Genomic DNA, 14,867 nt, shown 5'->3' with positions numbered 1-14,867 from the left:
TTCCATTCAAGAAATGTGCACATCTACCAGACTGGATCTAATGTACCTTTTCTCGTATGTTGCCTGTTGTGGATGGCAGACTGTGATGAAGGCTGGTTAGAACAAAATGATACAAGTACCCAAAGAACTTGATGGGTGAGGTGGAGAGAAGGAGGCGTGACGCCAAAGGCGGTGAGAGCAAAGTGAGTTAACAATGTGTCTTTGTCTATTCCCACAGTACCATGGTAACACTGAAAGGGCAGAATGCTAAGCTTGCAACCGTTGCTATTTTGTAAAGAGACACATAAATACATTTTCCTTCAATCTTGAAGCTGCTTCATTTGTTCAGAGTTCACAGTTTAACCATGGATAGTAGCTGTAATTAAATGGATACTAGTCTTGAAAATATCAGACATGCGAAACATTAAGGGCATGATGAGTATTACTGAAAACCACAGAGATGCAGCAAACTTCTCCGTGCCTTCCTGCCTGTGATGTGGAATCCTCGAGCTCACGTCAGGGAGACACGTCAGGGCAAGTCAGGCGTTTGTATGAACCTGTACACAGCAGGGGCCTACAACACAGAAGCCACTTGTTGAAAATTTCAAAAATCTCCACTAAAGTTAATATCATCTGAATTATTATTGTTAGCCACCAATTCAAAATACCCTTTCTCTTCTGTTTGAAAATCATACTACAGGCTTGAGGCTGTTTCTCTTTAGAGTCAGCATTGCTCTTCTGGCTGGACGCTTTGTGCTAACCTTCCCTGCATGGATCTTCAAACCTGCATACATTCTGTGGAAGGATGGGATGAAAAGATCGGTTTATTTTGGCAAAATGTTTAGGAACTCCGCAGTCATTCCATGACACGAATTTTTCATGAACTTCAGAAAAAGTCCTCATCCATTATCCTAGTCCACAGTAGCTCTTCTTTCCTCTGCCTTTAGTGTATTTTACCATCCACTCAACAGTCCAATTCGATTTTCTCAAGACTTTTCTTTCCTTCTTAAGCCCAAGAATCTCAAGAATTTTGTCTGCCAAAGCCTCAAGAATCTCTTCTTCTTGCTGCTCAACACCCCGCCAGGTCTTCATTGCTTATTTCTGGCTATCTCAGTAGAATGCATCTTTTCCCTCATCTTTAATCTCTCCCCTTTCTATTGGTCACATAATGTCCCAAATCAGCTGGGTTTTCTAAGCTGTAGCGATATAATATAATTAGATCTCTGGGAGCAGGGGAAGACTGATAAATTCAGAGGAAAAATTATTGGCTATCAATGCCCATCATTAACATTGAGTGCATTTTTTTTCTCAGATGTGAATTTGGAGAATTCTCTGGTCATTTGGCAGTATCAGTGGTAAGCATCCATCATGATATTGTTAGTGCCTTGGGATATACAGAGAGTCAGCATCGCAAAATTTTTTAATGATAAAACCAAGGTCGCTCAATTCATCTATTAGAACTATTTAAGGAAAAGGGCTGGCATTGTGTTGCAGTGGGTTAAGCTTGGATCCTGCCGCCCATGGGGGAGAGCTCCTGGGTTTGGCCTGGCTCAGACGTGGCACACTGTGGCCTTTGGGGGCGAGGGGAGTGAGCCAGCTGATGAAGACGTCTGTTCGTCGCTCTTTCCCTCCCTGTCCTTTTGCCTCTCAGATCAGTCTTTTAAAAATTTGAGCAACATTTGCTGTTACTGAACAGGTACAGATCATTAATAATATCGATCAACAGCTATTTCTCTAGATGGGGATCTGTGTTTTTGTAATTCTTCAAGAGTAAAATAATTTTGTCATTAAGCTCATCGCCATTCAAAAGATTTTCAAGCTCTGGTGAAACCAAGGAGCTCTAGACTTATGAAAGATCAAAGTGAAGCTGAGGTACAGTCAGCCCTAAACCTCACCTTGTCAACCAAGTATTATCACAGTCAAAGGGCTTCTTGGTCCTTCTGGGAGCCCAGGTTTGCACAGAGCACAATTCACATAGTGAATACGCAGAATCCGGGGTCTCCTCCCGGGCCCGCTGAATCGGAATACGCAAGTTAGGACAATTTCTACTTGTCTCTTACAGGAGGGTACTTTAAAAAATGAATATGAAAGCAGAATTGAAAGATACAATGACTCATGAAATTACATTTTTTGAAATCCACACTTTCTTATAATATGCGCTTTTATGAACTTTTTGAAGATTCCTCATTTGTATACATTTAAACTTCTGCACAATCAGAACAATAAATCATAGGGTTTTTTTTTTAGCATATTTTATTCTAATGTCCTCGCTTGGTCATTTTCCTTCCAAGAATTGTTTAAATTTCAGCAAGAATTCATGCCAGCCATAAGTAATATGCATGTACAGCTGGAGTGTGAAGATAATTTCCCATCATTTTTTTCTAAGAATCCTGCTCCTTATTTTATCTGCTGAACAAAGAAAGCAGGTTTTCTGTGTAAAATGTCAGTTCATGAGGTTGTGCTGTGACCTTAAATCAAGCCCAGTTTCTTTTACTGTCATTGTAATAAATTGTGAAAATTATATTAGATTTTAAAGTTTTTCAAGCTCTTTTCAGATATGACATTTTTTCATTTTTTTTTCCAAGAGTAATACAGCCGCTTTCTCTAGGGGAATTTTACTTGAGAATGTAGTAAAAGAAACCTTTGAATAAATTATTTAATTTTTCTATTGACCCACCAGAATAAAATAGATCTTAATTTATGAAAAAAAATTTTTTTGGTTATTTTTCCAAAATTATAAGTGCTGATCTATCAAAGGCACAATCAGCTGTGGATACAGTGAGAATGATCTTGGCAGAGTAGGGTTAGATTCTTGAGCTGCCTGATTCCGTCTAACTTCGACACCACAAACCTGTACGGTTGTGACGTTTAACCAAATCTTGTGACGTGGACTGAAAGAAATCCTTGATTGATGATATTTCCTTACCTTCTTAATGGCTCCTTAGAGCTACAGAAAAATCATCCCAAAGTGATCCTGTCTATGCAAGGACAACCCCTGAGTGCCCAACCGCATCCCAGGAAGCTCTGTGGACCCATGTCACCATCTGTCTGTGGCCCTCACATACCTAAATGCTGCTGCCCACGGAGGCCCAGAACTTTCTGAAGAGGCATGCATTATTTTACTCTGCATGTTGTAATCTGGTCTCCAGTGACCTCCTTGTTGTCCGAGTTCCCTGTCTGCCAGAAAGCCACTTGGCCAGAGAGTGGGAACAGTTTCTGCTGAAATCTTCATAAATCTTAGGAAAAATGTTATTTTTTATCGCTAAGCTTATGAGTTTGATTTTCCAAGTAATTCGCATCAGCGAACAGTGTTTCTCCCAAGTATTTAAATCATTTTAACAAAACACACATCATAATACGCCCCCACAATCAAACTTTTCCAATGAGACAGCACCACACGCAGCGCTGGGTAACTGATGAGGCCTGCCCTTTGGGCGTTCTTCCTTCTAGTTCCAATGGCCTCACCAGGCCAGGCCACCTGCACACGTGCAGCCTCCATCCTCTACCTCCCCCATTTCTCCGTGTCTCTCCAGGCTTTCCAGGACCATCTCTGCTAATGTGTGCAGGCTCCTAAATCCCAAGGTGCCTTTCCTAGACAGGTCACCCAATCTCTTCCGAGCCTGCAGGGTCCTGACAAGAATTGTGCTGTTTTCTCCTTACTCCCTTTCAGGGTGATTTGGAGCAGGGGTCAGGCCCATGGTGCAGAAATGCAGTGAGTGGACTGGGCTCTTCTTTCATAGAAGGAAATCAGATTCATCCTCATATCCGAACAACCCAGGCTGAACCCCATCTCTGAAACAAAGGCTTTGCAAGACATGGCACCTCAGGCATCAAAGCTCCTGAGAGAAGAGAAGCACATGGGGCCACACCATGACGGTCCCAGCCAATGGCCAAGAGGCACTCCAGCCCCGGTGCAGGGAGAGCGGAGGGGTCCCTGTGCAGACAGTGAACTGGGGCATGAGCTGATGTCAGGAGGCGAAGGTGCCATACTGTGTCTTTGGGAGGAAGAAGCTGCAGGGAAATTCTGAGATTCTCATGGGGCCCCCTAGCATCTTTAATTGAGTATATAGATCAGTATTGTGTGAGGAAATTACCCAAAATCCACTGGCAAAGTCACTCAAACTTTGAGAGCTGAAGCTGGGGATTCAGTGCAGGGATCCCTATTGGAACAGAGTTATCTTAACGTATAGGCTAAATATGTTCCCTGGAATACAGTTTTCATTTCTTTCTTTTTTTTTAAAAAAAGATTTACTGAAGATCTATTTATTTTTATTGTAAAGGCAAGTTTACAGATGGAAGGAGAAAGAGAAAAGGCCTTCCGGCTGCTGCCTCACTCCCCACACGGCTGCAACGGCTGCAGCTGAGCCAGGAGACTCCGCTGGATCTCCTATGTGGGTGCAGGATCCCCAGGCTTTAATCCTTCCTCTGGCACTTTCCCAGGGAGCTGGATGGGAAGCGGAGCAGCCGGGACATGAACCGGCACCCATATGGTTGATAACGGCACTTGCAGGTGAAAGATTAACCAATTGAACTATCACACAGTCCCCAGTTTTTCATTTCTTCAGTTCTGATTTAATACAACAATTTACTTCACTTGTGATAGATCAATAATATATTGGATTTCCAATATCAATGGAGAATTTGAGTTACATCTATAAAATGTGGCACTGTGAGTTAAAATACTTCTTTCAAACTGAATAGTTCCATTTTTCAAGAATAAATACAAACATGTTGAATAAAATGGTTACATTCTCGATGTTGAAAAAGGATGGAGTACAATTATTAACTAAGGATACTGTATAATAATGAATAATGTGAACAAATTAATTTTCTATGAAAGTGATGAAAAAGGACTTTTCTGAAATAGTAAAGGCGATCTCTTGACTTTTTGTTTGTCGGACTCTAGTAGAGCATGAGGCATTTAACTATACTGTGAACTAAGAATATATTCAAAAATTAAGAGTGAAAGAAAAGTTGAAGAAAGAAGTATCATATTCTTAGAATCTTATATATGAGCTACTCTGAATCTGTTCTCTTTGTACTAATGTCACATTAACATGAGAGTTTATGAGAATCATATGGTAGTAATTATGATCCTTTCATTTTGACCCTGAGAGTCTAATGTGTCCATAAATTCCCGAAAATTAAAAAAAAAAAAACATGGCAGTAAAATATATTGGGAAGGAATTTTGGCCCTATTTCTTAACTAAAACACATGATGTATTAACACCGTAATGAAATCCTTGGTGTGTAGCTGATGTGTTGGCTTGCTTAACCCGTTCAATTTTAGGCCAGACAAGAATACAGAAGTGAAATCAGAGAAGTTCAAGTTGGAATAAACACTGGAGAGGCTGGAGTTAGCATAAACACAGACGAGGCCTGCTGACTGGAGCGAGCGCGGTTACTTATCAGAGGGGGAAGTGACGCTTCCCCGTGAGCATGCACACACGTACAGAGAAAGCTGCCAATGAACGCACTGCTAGCTGGGAAATGTGATATCCTACCTTCGTGCTACTTGATTATCTTGTTCCTTCTAGCTTCAAATAAGCTGACAAAGTGTATATACTAATTATTGAAGGCAGCAAGGAGTGCCACCTGCAGCAGGTCAGACCATGGTGTTTCTGAGAGACTCAGCCGACACTGATTAAGACAGACTCCACTCCTGGACTTGCTGAGAACCACAGGCAAAGCAACAAGTTCAAAGATACCCTGCATTCCAGTGAAATCATAAACTCTTGTCCAATGAAATGTACTCCATAAATAAGAAGAGATGAACTTACCAGATAAGCAGATGTCAATGGGGGCCGCGGGAGACACGAAGAGGCGAGGTAGCATGATGCCTCTGAAAGTAGCCCAATAACCTTCTGGAATTCAGTCCTGAACTGCAGATAACCTGCTAAATGAGATAATAGAATTCAAAAGGAAGCCGAATGAGATGCAAAAAAAAAAAAAAAAAACAGATAAATAAAGATACCAGTGAGTGACATGAATGTACATATTACCAAGGAGATAGAATTAAGAAGAACCAAATAAAAATTTGGGAGACCAAATCTTCAATCGGCGAAATAAAAGATATAATGGAAAACTTTAACAGTGGGACAGGGCAAGTGGAAGAAAGAATTTCTGACTGTGGACAAGAATTGTGGGACGGGCTAATCAGAAATAAGGAGAAAAGAAATATAAATAAAGACTGTGTATATACATATGTTCATCTAGAGTAACTGCATCAGGCAGAAAAACCTGCTGCGAAATGAAGACACACTGCAGTATGCGTGTCTACTCCTGAATCACAGATGGACGGCCAAGGACACTGAGATCGATATGTTTCTCTATTGTCAAGATATTAATTTAAAAAATATAACCAAAATATTTGTACATATTAAATTCGAGTGGTACATATTAATGTGTGTTTTTTGTCTATGCGTACTTCTAATCTGACCGCAAAAACATCCCATAAGTGGTGATAAATGTGACGCCACAGTGATAGTCCTTTAACCATGAACTTTCTTTGCACTGGATTGTCTCTAGATTCTATTTTCTTTCCAATCAAGTTGGATTTTTGGAGGAATGGATAATTCTAACATAAGAACAAGGAATAACGTAATACTGGGGCATCTTGTACCAAAAAGGAAGAACACGTCCAAGGATGAATAGAATCAGGTCAATCAAGCGCAGCACCAATGTGAAGGAGCTGCCATCTGCAAAAGATGGAACAACCTGCACTTCAAAGAAGTCGTGACTGTGATTGCTTCTATGACACTGAAAGCACAGCCTTATTAAAAGTCCAATTTTTCTCTACCCATGAATTCATGGAGTGGAATATGGCTCAAGAACAACTATATAATTAAATGGAATGATATATTCAACTCTCATAATTTAAGTTTTGGCATTCATTTTGAATTAAAGCTGGACTTTCTTACTCCAGGAACCTGGCTTAGCTATCCTGGACATTATTTTTAATTCTGTATCTCCTCCCAGTTCTTTAATAGGTGTCCTCTGGATATTGGCCCTGTTTAGCCACTCCTAGGGACCACCTCACTCTAAGTGACTAGATATAATCCACTTTTCTCACGAGCATCAGGATATGCCGCATGGACCCCATCTTGGTCATTGCATGATCCTATGGGATGCTTGTCTACTGGCTGTGAACCAAAAATCAGGGTGGCTTAAGGGAAACCTGTTTGGGATACACCCCAGGCCCCAATAAAGGATTTCCCACACACTTGTTGAGAGCCCCTGTGCCTCTAGACATCTCATGGGTCCACTGGGTGCCCTTCCTCTCTGGGGATCTGTAAAGAAATGATTTCTTCTGTCTCATGGATTTGGGCGTCACCTTTACATTGTATGTAACCTGTCTAACGGACTCCCCTCTTCCCTACTGGGTGTCTCTTGAGAGTGTCTCCCTGGACTTAGGGCCACTTTTCAGACAGAAATCTCACGACTAAGTTAGAGGAAAAATCACAACTGTTGTCAATTTAGATTTATAATCACAAACTTGAAGTCTAACTACTGTCCATCCACATCCCACTAACCTTGTCATCATTAAATGATGGTTTCACACCTTCTCTGTATTCTCACACCCTTCATATGACTCCCGCCCATTGTGCACCCTACCGATGATTTCGTCCCCTTCTTATCTAGAAAATGAAAGCAATTACATCAGAACATTCATACATCCCCTTTATCAGGGCTACTCATTTGCAACCATTGCCTTATTCCCACTAGCACCTGGGCTCCTGTTGTAAATGCCAAACGTTGGCCCAGTATGCTGTGAGCGAGTGAGCTACGGCACCGAGGAAATGCTCACACACAGAACCTCATTCCATGCTGTGGACATCCAAGGCCCTGGGATGCCTTGCCTAGCAAGTCCAAGCCTAGATACAGAACCTGGGCTGATCACTTGCCCATGGCCTTTGTGAATGGGACAAGGCACATAATGCTATGTGTACATAATCACGAAAGGTGGTCAGGGGCCTTCTAGAGGTGGCTGTGAGTTTAAGAGAGACGAGAGAGAGAGTTGAGGATGCCCTTAAAGGGCAGCAAGGGGCCACAGCTGAGAAGGGAGACCCCAACAGGCAGAGATTCTCCATTTACGCTTTGTCCTCTTGTTTGACTGAAGAGCGCTCCCCTAGGACATTTTTTCTCATCCATTCCATTTTTTATTTTCTGATAGATCATTCCCTTTAATATACAAAGGTTCTGGGAACACTCCTAAACCCTTCTCTTGATCCCATTCTGGCTACAACACCATTCTTTTGCGCTCCTTTCAAGCAAAGTCCTGGAAAAAAAAAATTGCCCTGAGTCATCAATCTCAATACCTATGCCCCATTTGCTCTTAAATTCCATTTTGGACTCCCACTACAATCAGTTCACCAAACTGGATCTTGGCAAGACGATACCAAAACTCGATCGTGCTGAAGCCTTGGGGTAACTTTGGCTCCAGAGTGACTTGATTCTGCTGTCCTGTCTGCCTCAGTGATGTTCTGTTAATTCGTCTGAAGATATTTCACATTTTTGGTTTTACGACTACCTCACTGGCTCAGTCTGCCCTAATTCCCTCTTTTCTTCCTGACAGTTTAAGGCTGGAACATACCAGAGCTGAGCCCAAAAAGTCTTTTGCCTGCAACAGTTGCCCTCGCTATCTTGGTGTTCTCAAATATCACGGCTTTAAACAGTCTGTACCAGTCACAGATGTTCTCCAAAATATACATCACAAGTAAACACATCATCAGCCAGGCCTCCTTTCCAAATACCACACTCTTACACTCACTTAAGTGACTACCTTTGGAGGTCTAAGACACATTTTAAATCCACACACGTAGAACCAAACTCCAGAATCCCATCTTTCCAATTAAACCGATCAGCACCAACAGCTGAGTTCATTAACCACATCACGCCTGCCATTGGCCTTTGCATATCCATTGGCGCTCTGTGCCTGATTGGAGTCAACTCAGGCTTGGGGTGTGTGCCCCTCTTACGTTCACCCTCATAGTGACTGCTTTGTTGCTGTGCGTGAATTGTAACGGCAGATGGTTTATGCAGTGAGCACACAGAACATCTAGTGATTCACTTCATGTTGCGAGCAGTTTTCAGACTGCGAGGAACACTCGGAATGCTTGGCTGCCACTAAACAGAACCCACACAAGTTACTTATTCTTTGGGTGTCTGTAAAAGAGTTCACTTCAGTAAAATACAGAAAGCAGGCCAGATAATTTCTAGCGCTGCACCGACCCATCAATTTTACGAATAGCTAGTTTTCCAAGGCTATGTTCTATTGTTTTAGATTTTATGAAAAGTCTCTTCTCTAAGTATGACATCTTCAGGACCATCAGATCTAATTTTCCTTGCATTAAGAAAACAGCCTTGTTCTCTTAATGGTTGACTGAATAGTTTCTGCTCACCCGCAGAAAGGAAACAAGGATCATGAAGTGGTTACCATAAAGCTGCCATTACTTTACCATTAAACTAGACAAATTTGAGGAAGATGGTGGAATATAAAGGTAGAAAAGAGTGACAGGCAATCATACTGCCTTTTGAAAGGATTGGTTTTTGCAGAAAAATCCCGTTAGATGAGGGACAAAACATGCCTTTCAAAGATGTTTAGGAAATTTTGAAAATGATGGCATTTATTTTTCACAGTGCAGAACTATGTTCCCAAACTTTATTTTGATATGGAGAAATGCAATGTAGGACACTTCAGGAGCGTATTTGCAATACTTCACCTGAGACCTGAAGTGTCCCACATTGCCCAGCTCATGCCCACCCAGCTCGTGGCACCCGGCTCGTGTTACCCACCTCGTGCCCACCCAGCTCGTGCCCACCCAGCTCATGTTACCCAGCTCGTGTTACCCACCTCGTGCCCACCCAGCTCATGTTACCCAGCTCGTGTTACCCACCTCGTGCCCACCCAGCTCATGTTACCCAGCTCATGTTACCCAGCTTGTGTTACCCACCTCGTGCCCACCCAGCTTGTGCCCACCCAGCTCGTGCCACCCAGCTCGTGCCCACCCAGCTCGTGCCCACTCAGCTCGTGCCACCCAGCTCGTGCCACCCAGCTCGTGCCCACGCAGCTCATGCCCACCCAGCTCATGCCCACCCAGCTTGTGCCCCCCAGCTCGTGCCCCCCAGCTCGTGCCCACCCAGCTTGGCCCTGCTCCTGGATCTTTGATGCTGTCTCCACAAGGGTTCCTGCTGACCTTCTAGCTGATTCCTGGAATTTAGATCTCAGTTCACAATGTCACCTATTTATTTATTTATCTTTTTTTTGCAGACAAAGAAGTTTTATTTGCAAAAGTGACCAGACTAACATGGAAAGAAGACAGAGCAGAGAAGCACCTGCGGGAGGGAGCCAGGAGGTGGGAGTCTCTGCAACTCTAAGCCTGTGATGTGCTTACTTTCCTCTAAAAGATTCTTGGGATCTTTGTCATTAATGAATCAATTAAATCCTTTTTAAAAATATAGTCTCCTTTATTTTTGTTTTGTTTTGTTTTTTTGGTCGGGACATAGGGTGCCGTGTCCGTGGGTCTGCAGATGCGCCTCTGCTGTCAGCCTGTCCTCTCCCACTTCCCAGCATCGTGGCCTCTGCTCCACCCGGCTAATGATTCTCCCTCTGTTTAAATGTGCCCTTATCTAAGTCTTCCATTTGTTTCTCCCAGACCACACTTGTTTAATGACCACTAATCTTGCACCTAGACACACTGTTCTGAAATGTAAAAAATACCTCATGCTTCCTATTGTTTATATTTAATAGAGATTTACATCATGTAAATTGATAATAGCATATCATAACATATTAATGTAATTTTTATGATAGTGGGGAATATTGAATTATAGCTAGCATTTTCAAAAAATAACTTCAAGGAGAACGGCAAGTGACTTGTAAATTGTTTGCACTACTGCCACATGGTGGCGCCACGTCGGAAGAATCCTCCATCCCTCGTGGATGCTGTTCGAGCATCTTCAAGTTCTAATCTGTATGGCAGTCACTTGAGGAGTTCATTCTGAAAGGCAGATTCCGGTGGCTGGCATGTGGCTCAGTGAGTTAGGCTGTCGCTTGCAACCCCAGCATCCCTTATGGAGGTGCTGGTTCGATTCCTGGCTACCCTGCTTCTAATCCAGCTTCCTGTTACTGCGGTTGGGCATTCAGCAGCAGAGAACCCAGCTGCTGACTCTCTGTCACCCGTGGGGTGGCAATCCTGACATCTGGCTTCAACCTGGCTCGGTCCTGGCTGTTGCAGACATTTGGAGAATGAACCAGCTCTCTCTGTCTTTCAGCATACGTATATACACACATAAATCTTTAAATACAGATGTTTGTACACATATAACATATGTATGTATAAATATATGTATTAATCATGCATGTATGTACGTCTATATACAAATACACACATATGTTTTGACTGTGAGGTGGTTTTAGACTTTCATAGGTGTTGTAAGGAAAAAAACTATAACTGTTATTAAAAATATCTTCTTTCTTCAGTTATCACTATCTCTCATGACAGTAAAGTTTTCTAGCTCAAGCTAAAATAATTCTGAGAAAAAAAAAAGATTCTGATCTTGTTGATCCAGGATTCCATTTCATAAAAGATGGCTAAAACTAGTTAAAAGTAATAAAATGTTAGTATAGACTCTTGAAAACAATTGGATGGTAGAATAAGACTATAAAATTAGGTTTGGTTTTCCCTTGATTGGATCCAAATGAACAAACATGGATGAATGGCTATAGTTTCTTATTATCTGTTTATCTCTATTTGATATTATGAGAATTTGGTTCCAGAACACCACAGCACATGAAGCTAAGTAGTTCAGATTTTCTTCATGTCTATCTCCACACTTTAACCCCAACTTTAATCCTTCCCTTTACAAGTCGTGAGAGGTATGCAGCCACTTGGTAACAATTTCCTTCGATCTAATTTCTAACTCAGCTCCGACCACTGTGGCCAGTTGGGGAGTGAACCAGTGGATGGAAGATCTTTCTGTCTCTTCTCCTCTATGTAAACCTGACCTTCCAATGAAAATAAATAATTAAAATCTTTTAAAAACATGAGATATAGTATAAAAACAGAAAAATGTGTCAATAAAACACAATAACTAGATAACCAGATAATAGACTCAAAATAAAAGGTAGTTTCAAAATTTCATGAAAAACTCACATTGTGGTTTAGTTACATTTCCTCTGGACTTCTCCCCCAACTATTTTATATGGTTAATTGTTTTTTTTTTCTGGCAAAGCTCCCATGCCAATTTCACTGAGGAAAGGCTGTCTTTTAAATAAATTATGAGGGGCAATCCAATTTTTATGTGCAAATAAACTTTTGTCCAAATTGATAAATTAAACTTAACCAAAATTAAGATTTTTTACCTAAAAAAAGTTAATATAACGAAAAATATGCCTACATTGGGGAAAATGAAATATTTGAGAGAGAACTTATACTTAGAATTTACAAAAATGTCAGTGGTTAATAACAAGGAAACAAGCGTGCTTATTAAAGTAGGCAAAGGAGTTGTCAGACAGTCAACAAGCATACGAAAAGGTCCTAAAGTTGCGTACACATTGACGTACCTCTATCCGGCCACTGGGACTGATGGAATGATTTTCTAAAGCAGCCCATGTTAATATAACCTAGGATTCAAAACAACAACAAGTTTTTTTATAATCGTCTGTGTGAATGCAAAATGACCCCTAACTCTATAGCAGAACAGTCTGAGATATTTTATAAAAGCTGAGCATGCAGCTTGTTATAGCCAAGCCATTCTACCCCTAGATATTACCCAACAGTAATGCAAGCATGTGGCCATACAAACATTTAACATGAATATTCATAGTAGCTGTATTTATAGTAGTCTAAAGTTGCAGGCAACCTAAATGTCCAACAGGTGAACAAATAAATGGAGGTATAACTATGCAATAGAATAATAATCAGATTAAAAAGAAAGGACTACTGTTTCCTAGGAAGAAATCATTCTCATTATTAGCAGTGAAAGAAATCAGTCAATAAGAATTCATTACATACGGTTTTATTTATATGAAACTGAGCTCAGTGGAAGCTCTTCTGCTATAGAAAGCGGATCCTGGCTTGCCGGAGGATATAAGAAAGTCTACTGAGGGGGGCAAGGCCGGTGTTACAAGGGCAGCACCAGGAAGCTGTTGGGAGGACAGGCATGTTCCTCTGGTGGAGTGTGTAGATGGATTCTTGGGGATAAAGGAATATGCATGGATTGCAGTAATTTCTTGCACCAACACAAATGTGTTTTTAAATTCCGTGTAACATGAATTCTTTGAAGGAACCTCAAGCGTCTGTAAAAAGCAAATCCAACGGTGTGCTTTAAATATTTTAACAAAGTTAATTTTAAAACAAGACAATTGTCTCTGATGTAAATGCACTGGTCCCTTAGAAATGCACAAATGACATATTACATATAATGCGGAGAACAGATTTGATTCCCAGTTAAGGAAGCATCTAGTTCTGGTTCTGAAAGTTTTACTCGGATACATATTCTTCACAAAGAAAACAAGAACAGCAACAGCAAAACCCTCCGTTTGTCTGTGGGAGAACACAGGAGCCTGGGCAGTGTTTTCATTCTGGGTGTTCCCGGCCTCGTCTGCTGGGAGAGAAAACTTCACAAGTATTTTCTATTTCGACAACCAGGATCAGGCTATGGACCTGAGTGCTTGAGTAACTCCAAGTAATAATCAGACTGTTTAACGAGAAGACACTGAAGGTTTTATTTGTCTCGTGAAATCCCAAAGTTCTGGAGTCTGGCCTTGTCACAGTTCATTTCTGACTCACTGAGAAAGGGCGGGGAGTAATTTTCATAGAGTTCATAGGGTTCAAACTCAGAGTTCCTTCCCAATGAGCACCCCCATGCAGACATGTCGGGTTGGGAAAGCTTGGAGGGAGCATGTTTTATGAAAGCAGCACAGCTAAGCTCAGAGCTCAGACCTTGTGCAGCATCGCAGCTCTGCGAACTCTGTTCTAAAACCATAGGACAAACGTTTTCATGAGACATCAGCATGAACACTCTGGAACAACTATCCTGAAAACACGGAGGGAGAAGGGATATTGAATGTAACGAGGTTTGGTGTCCCAGGCAGGAGGAGGAGAGATGCAACGCAGTAAAGTATGGACAGGAGAGGCGAGAGGAAACGGAAGAAGATGGAGAGATGAATACTTACCACGCACAGGGTAACACTGCACTGTGTGACCGTCTAAGTCCGTGCTTAGGCATCTGGCAAAAGGAGCTGCAGAAGAATAGCCAGCTAATCAAGAGACAACGCAAATACAATATATATGTGAGAAATCTGCTTAGTGTTCTTTTAAAAAAATTGTTTATTTTTGTTGCACATTAAGACACATGAAATGATTCCTTAGTTTCAAAGTGCAGGGCAAGCGTCTGCAGTGGAGATGAGTCAGTCACCCGGTTACTCACAGGATTGGCAGGTGTTTGTAAATCTGTGACTGCACCTGTACTCGCTTCGTCCAGGTGTCACTGTAACTGGATGACGTCATCTCTCCTGAATAACGAATGAGTTAATGAAATCTTTGACAGGTGATCACAAGAATACACGATCAAGACAGAAATGCAAGAATTAGATGAGCACAGGAATTTATTTATTTTATTTTTTCATATTTATACATTTAATTTTTTTAAGATTTATTTTTATTGGAAAGGCGGATATATAGAGAGGAGAGACAGAGAGGAAGATCTTCCGTCTGATGATTCACTCCCCAAGTGAGCCGCAACGGCCGGTGCTATGCCAATCCGAAGCCAGGAGCCTCTTCCGGGTCTCCCACGCGGGTGCAGGGTCCCAAGGCTTTGGGCCATCCTTGACTGCTTTCCCAGGCCACAGGCAGGGAGCTGGATGGCAAGTGGGGCTGCCAGGA

General features: G+C 41.7%; 1 protein-coding gene across 1 annotated transcript in view; it reads right to left on the bottom strand.

Moving 5' to 3' along the window:
* Positions 1-5,814, bottom strand: part of RXFP1 (relaxin family peptide receptor 1) — a 50,184-nt gene extending 44,370 nt beyond the window's left edge. The window contains exon 1 of the mRNA XM_040971377.1: positions 5,760-5,814. Within this exon, the coding sequence (XP_040827311.1) occupies positions 5,760-5,814 (55 nt within the window). The remainder of the gene's footprint in view (positions 1-5,759) is intronic.
* Between the last annotated feature and the right edge of the window lie 9,053 nt (positions 5,815-14,867).

The sequence above is a fragment of the Ochotona curzoniae genome, unplaced genomic scaffold, assembly GCF_017591425.1.
Source record: "Ochotona curzoniae isolate NIBS_2020 unplaced genomic scaffold, NIBS_Ocur_1.0 contig_21, whole genome shotgun sequence".
Lineage (NCBI taxonomy): Eukaryota > Metazoa > Chordata > Mammalia > Lagomorpha > Ochotonidae > Ochotona > Ochotona curzoniae.
This window is presented reverse-complemented; position numbering and strand designations above follow the sequence as displayed.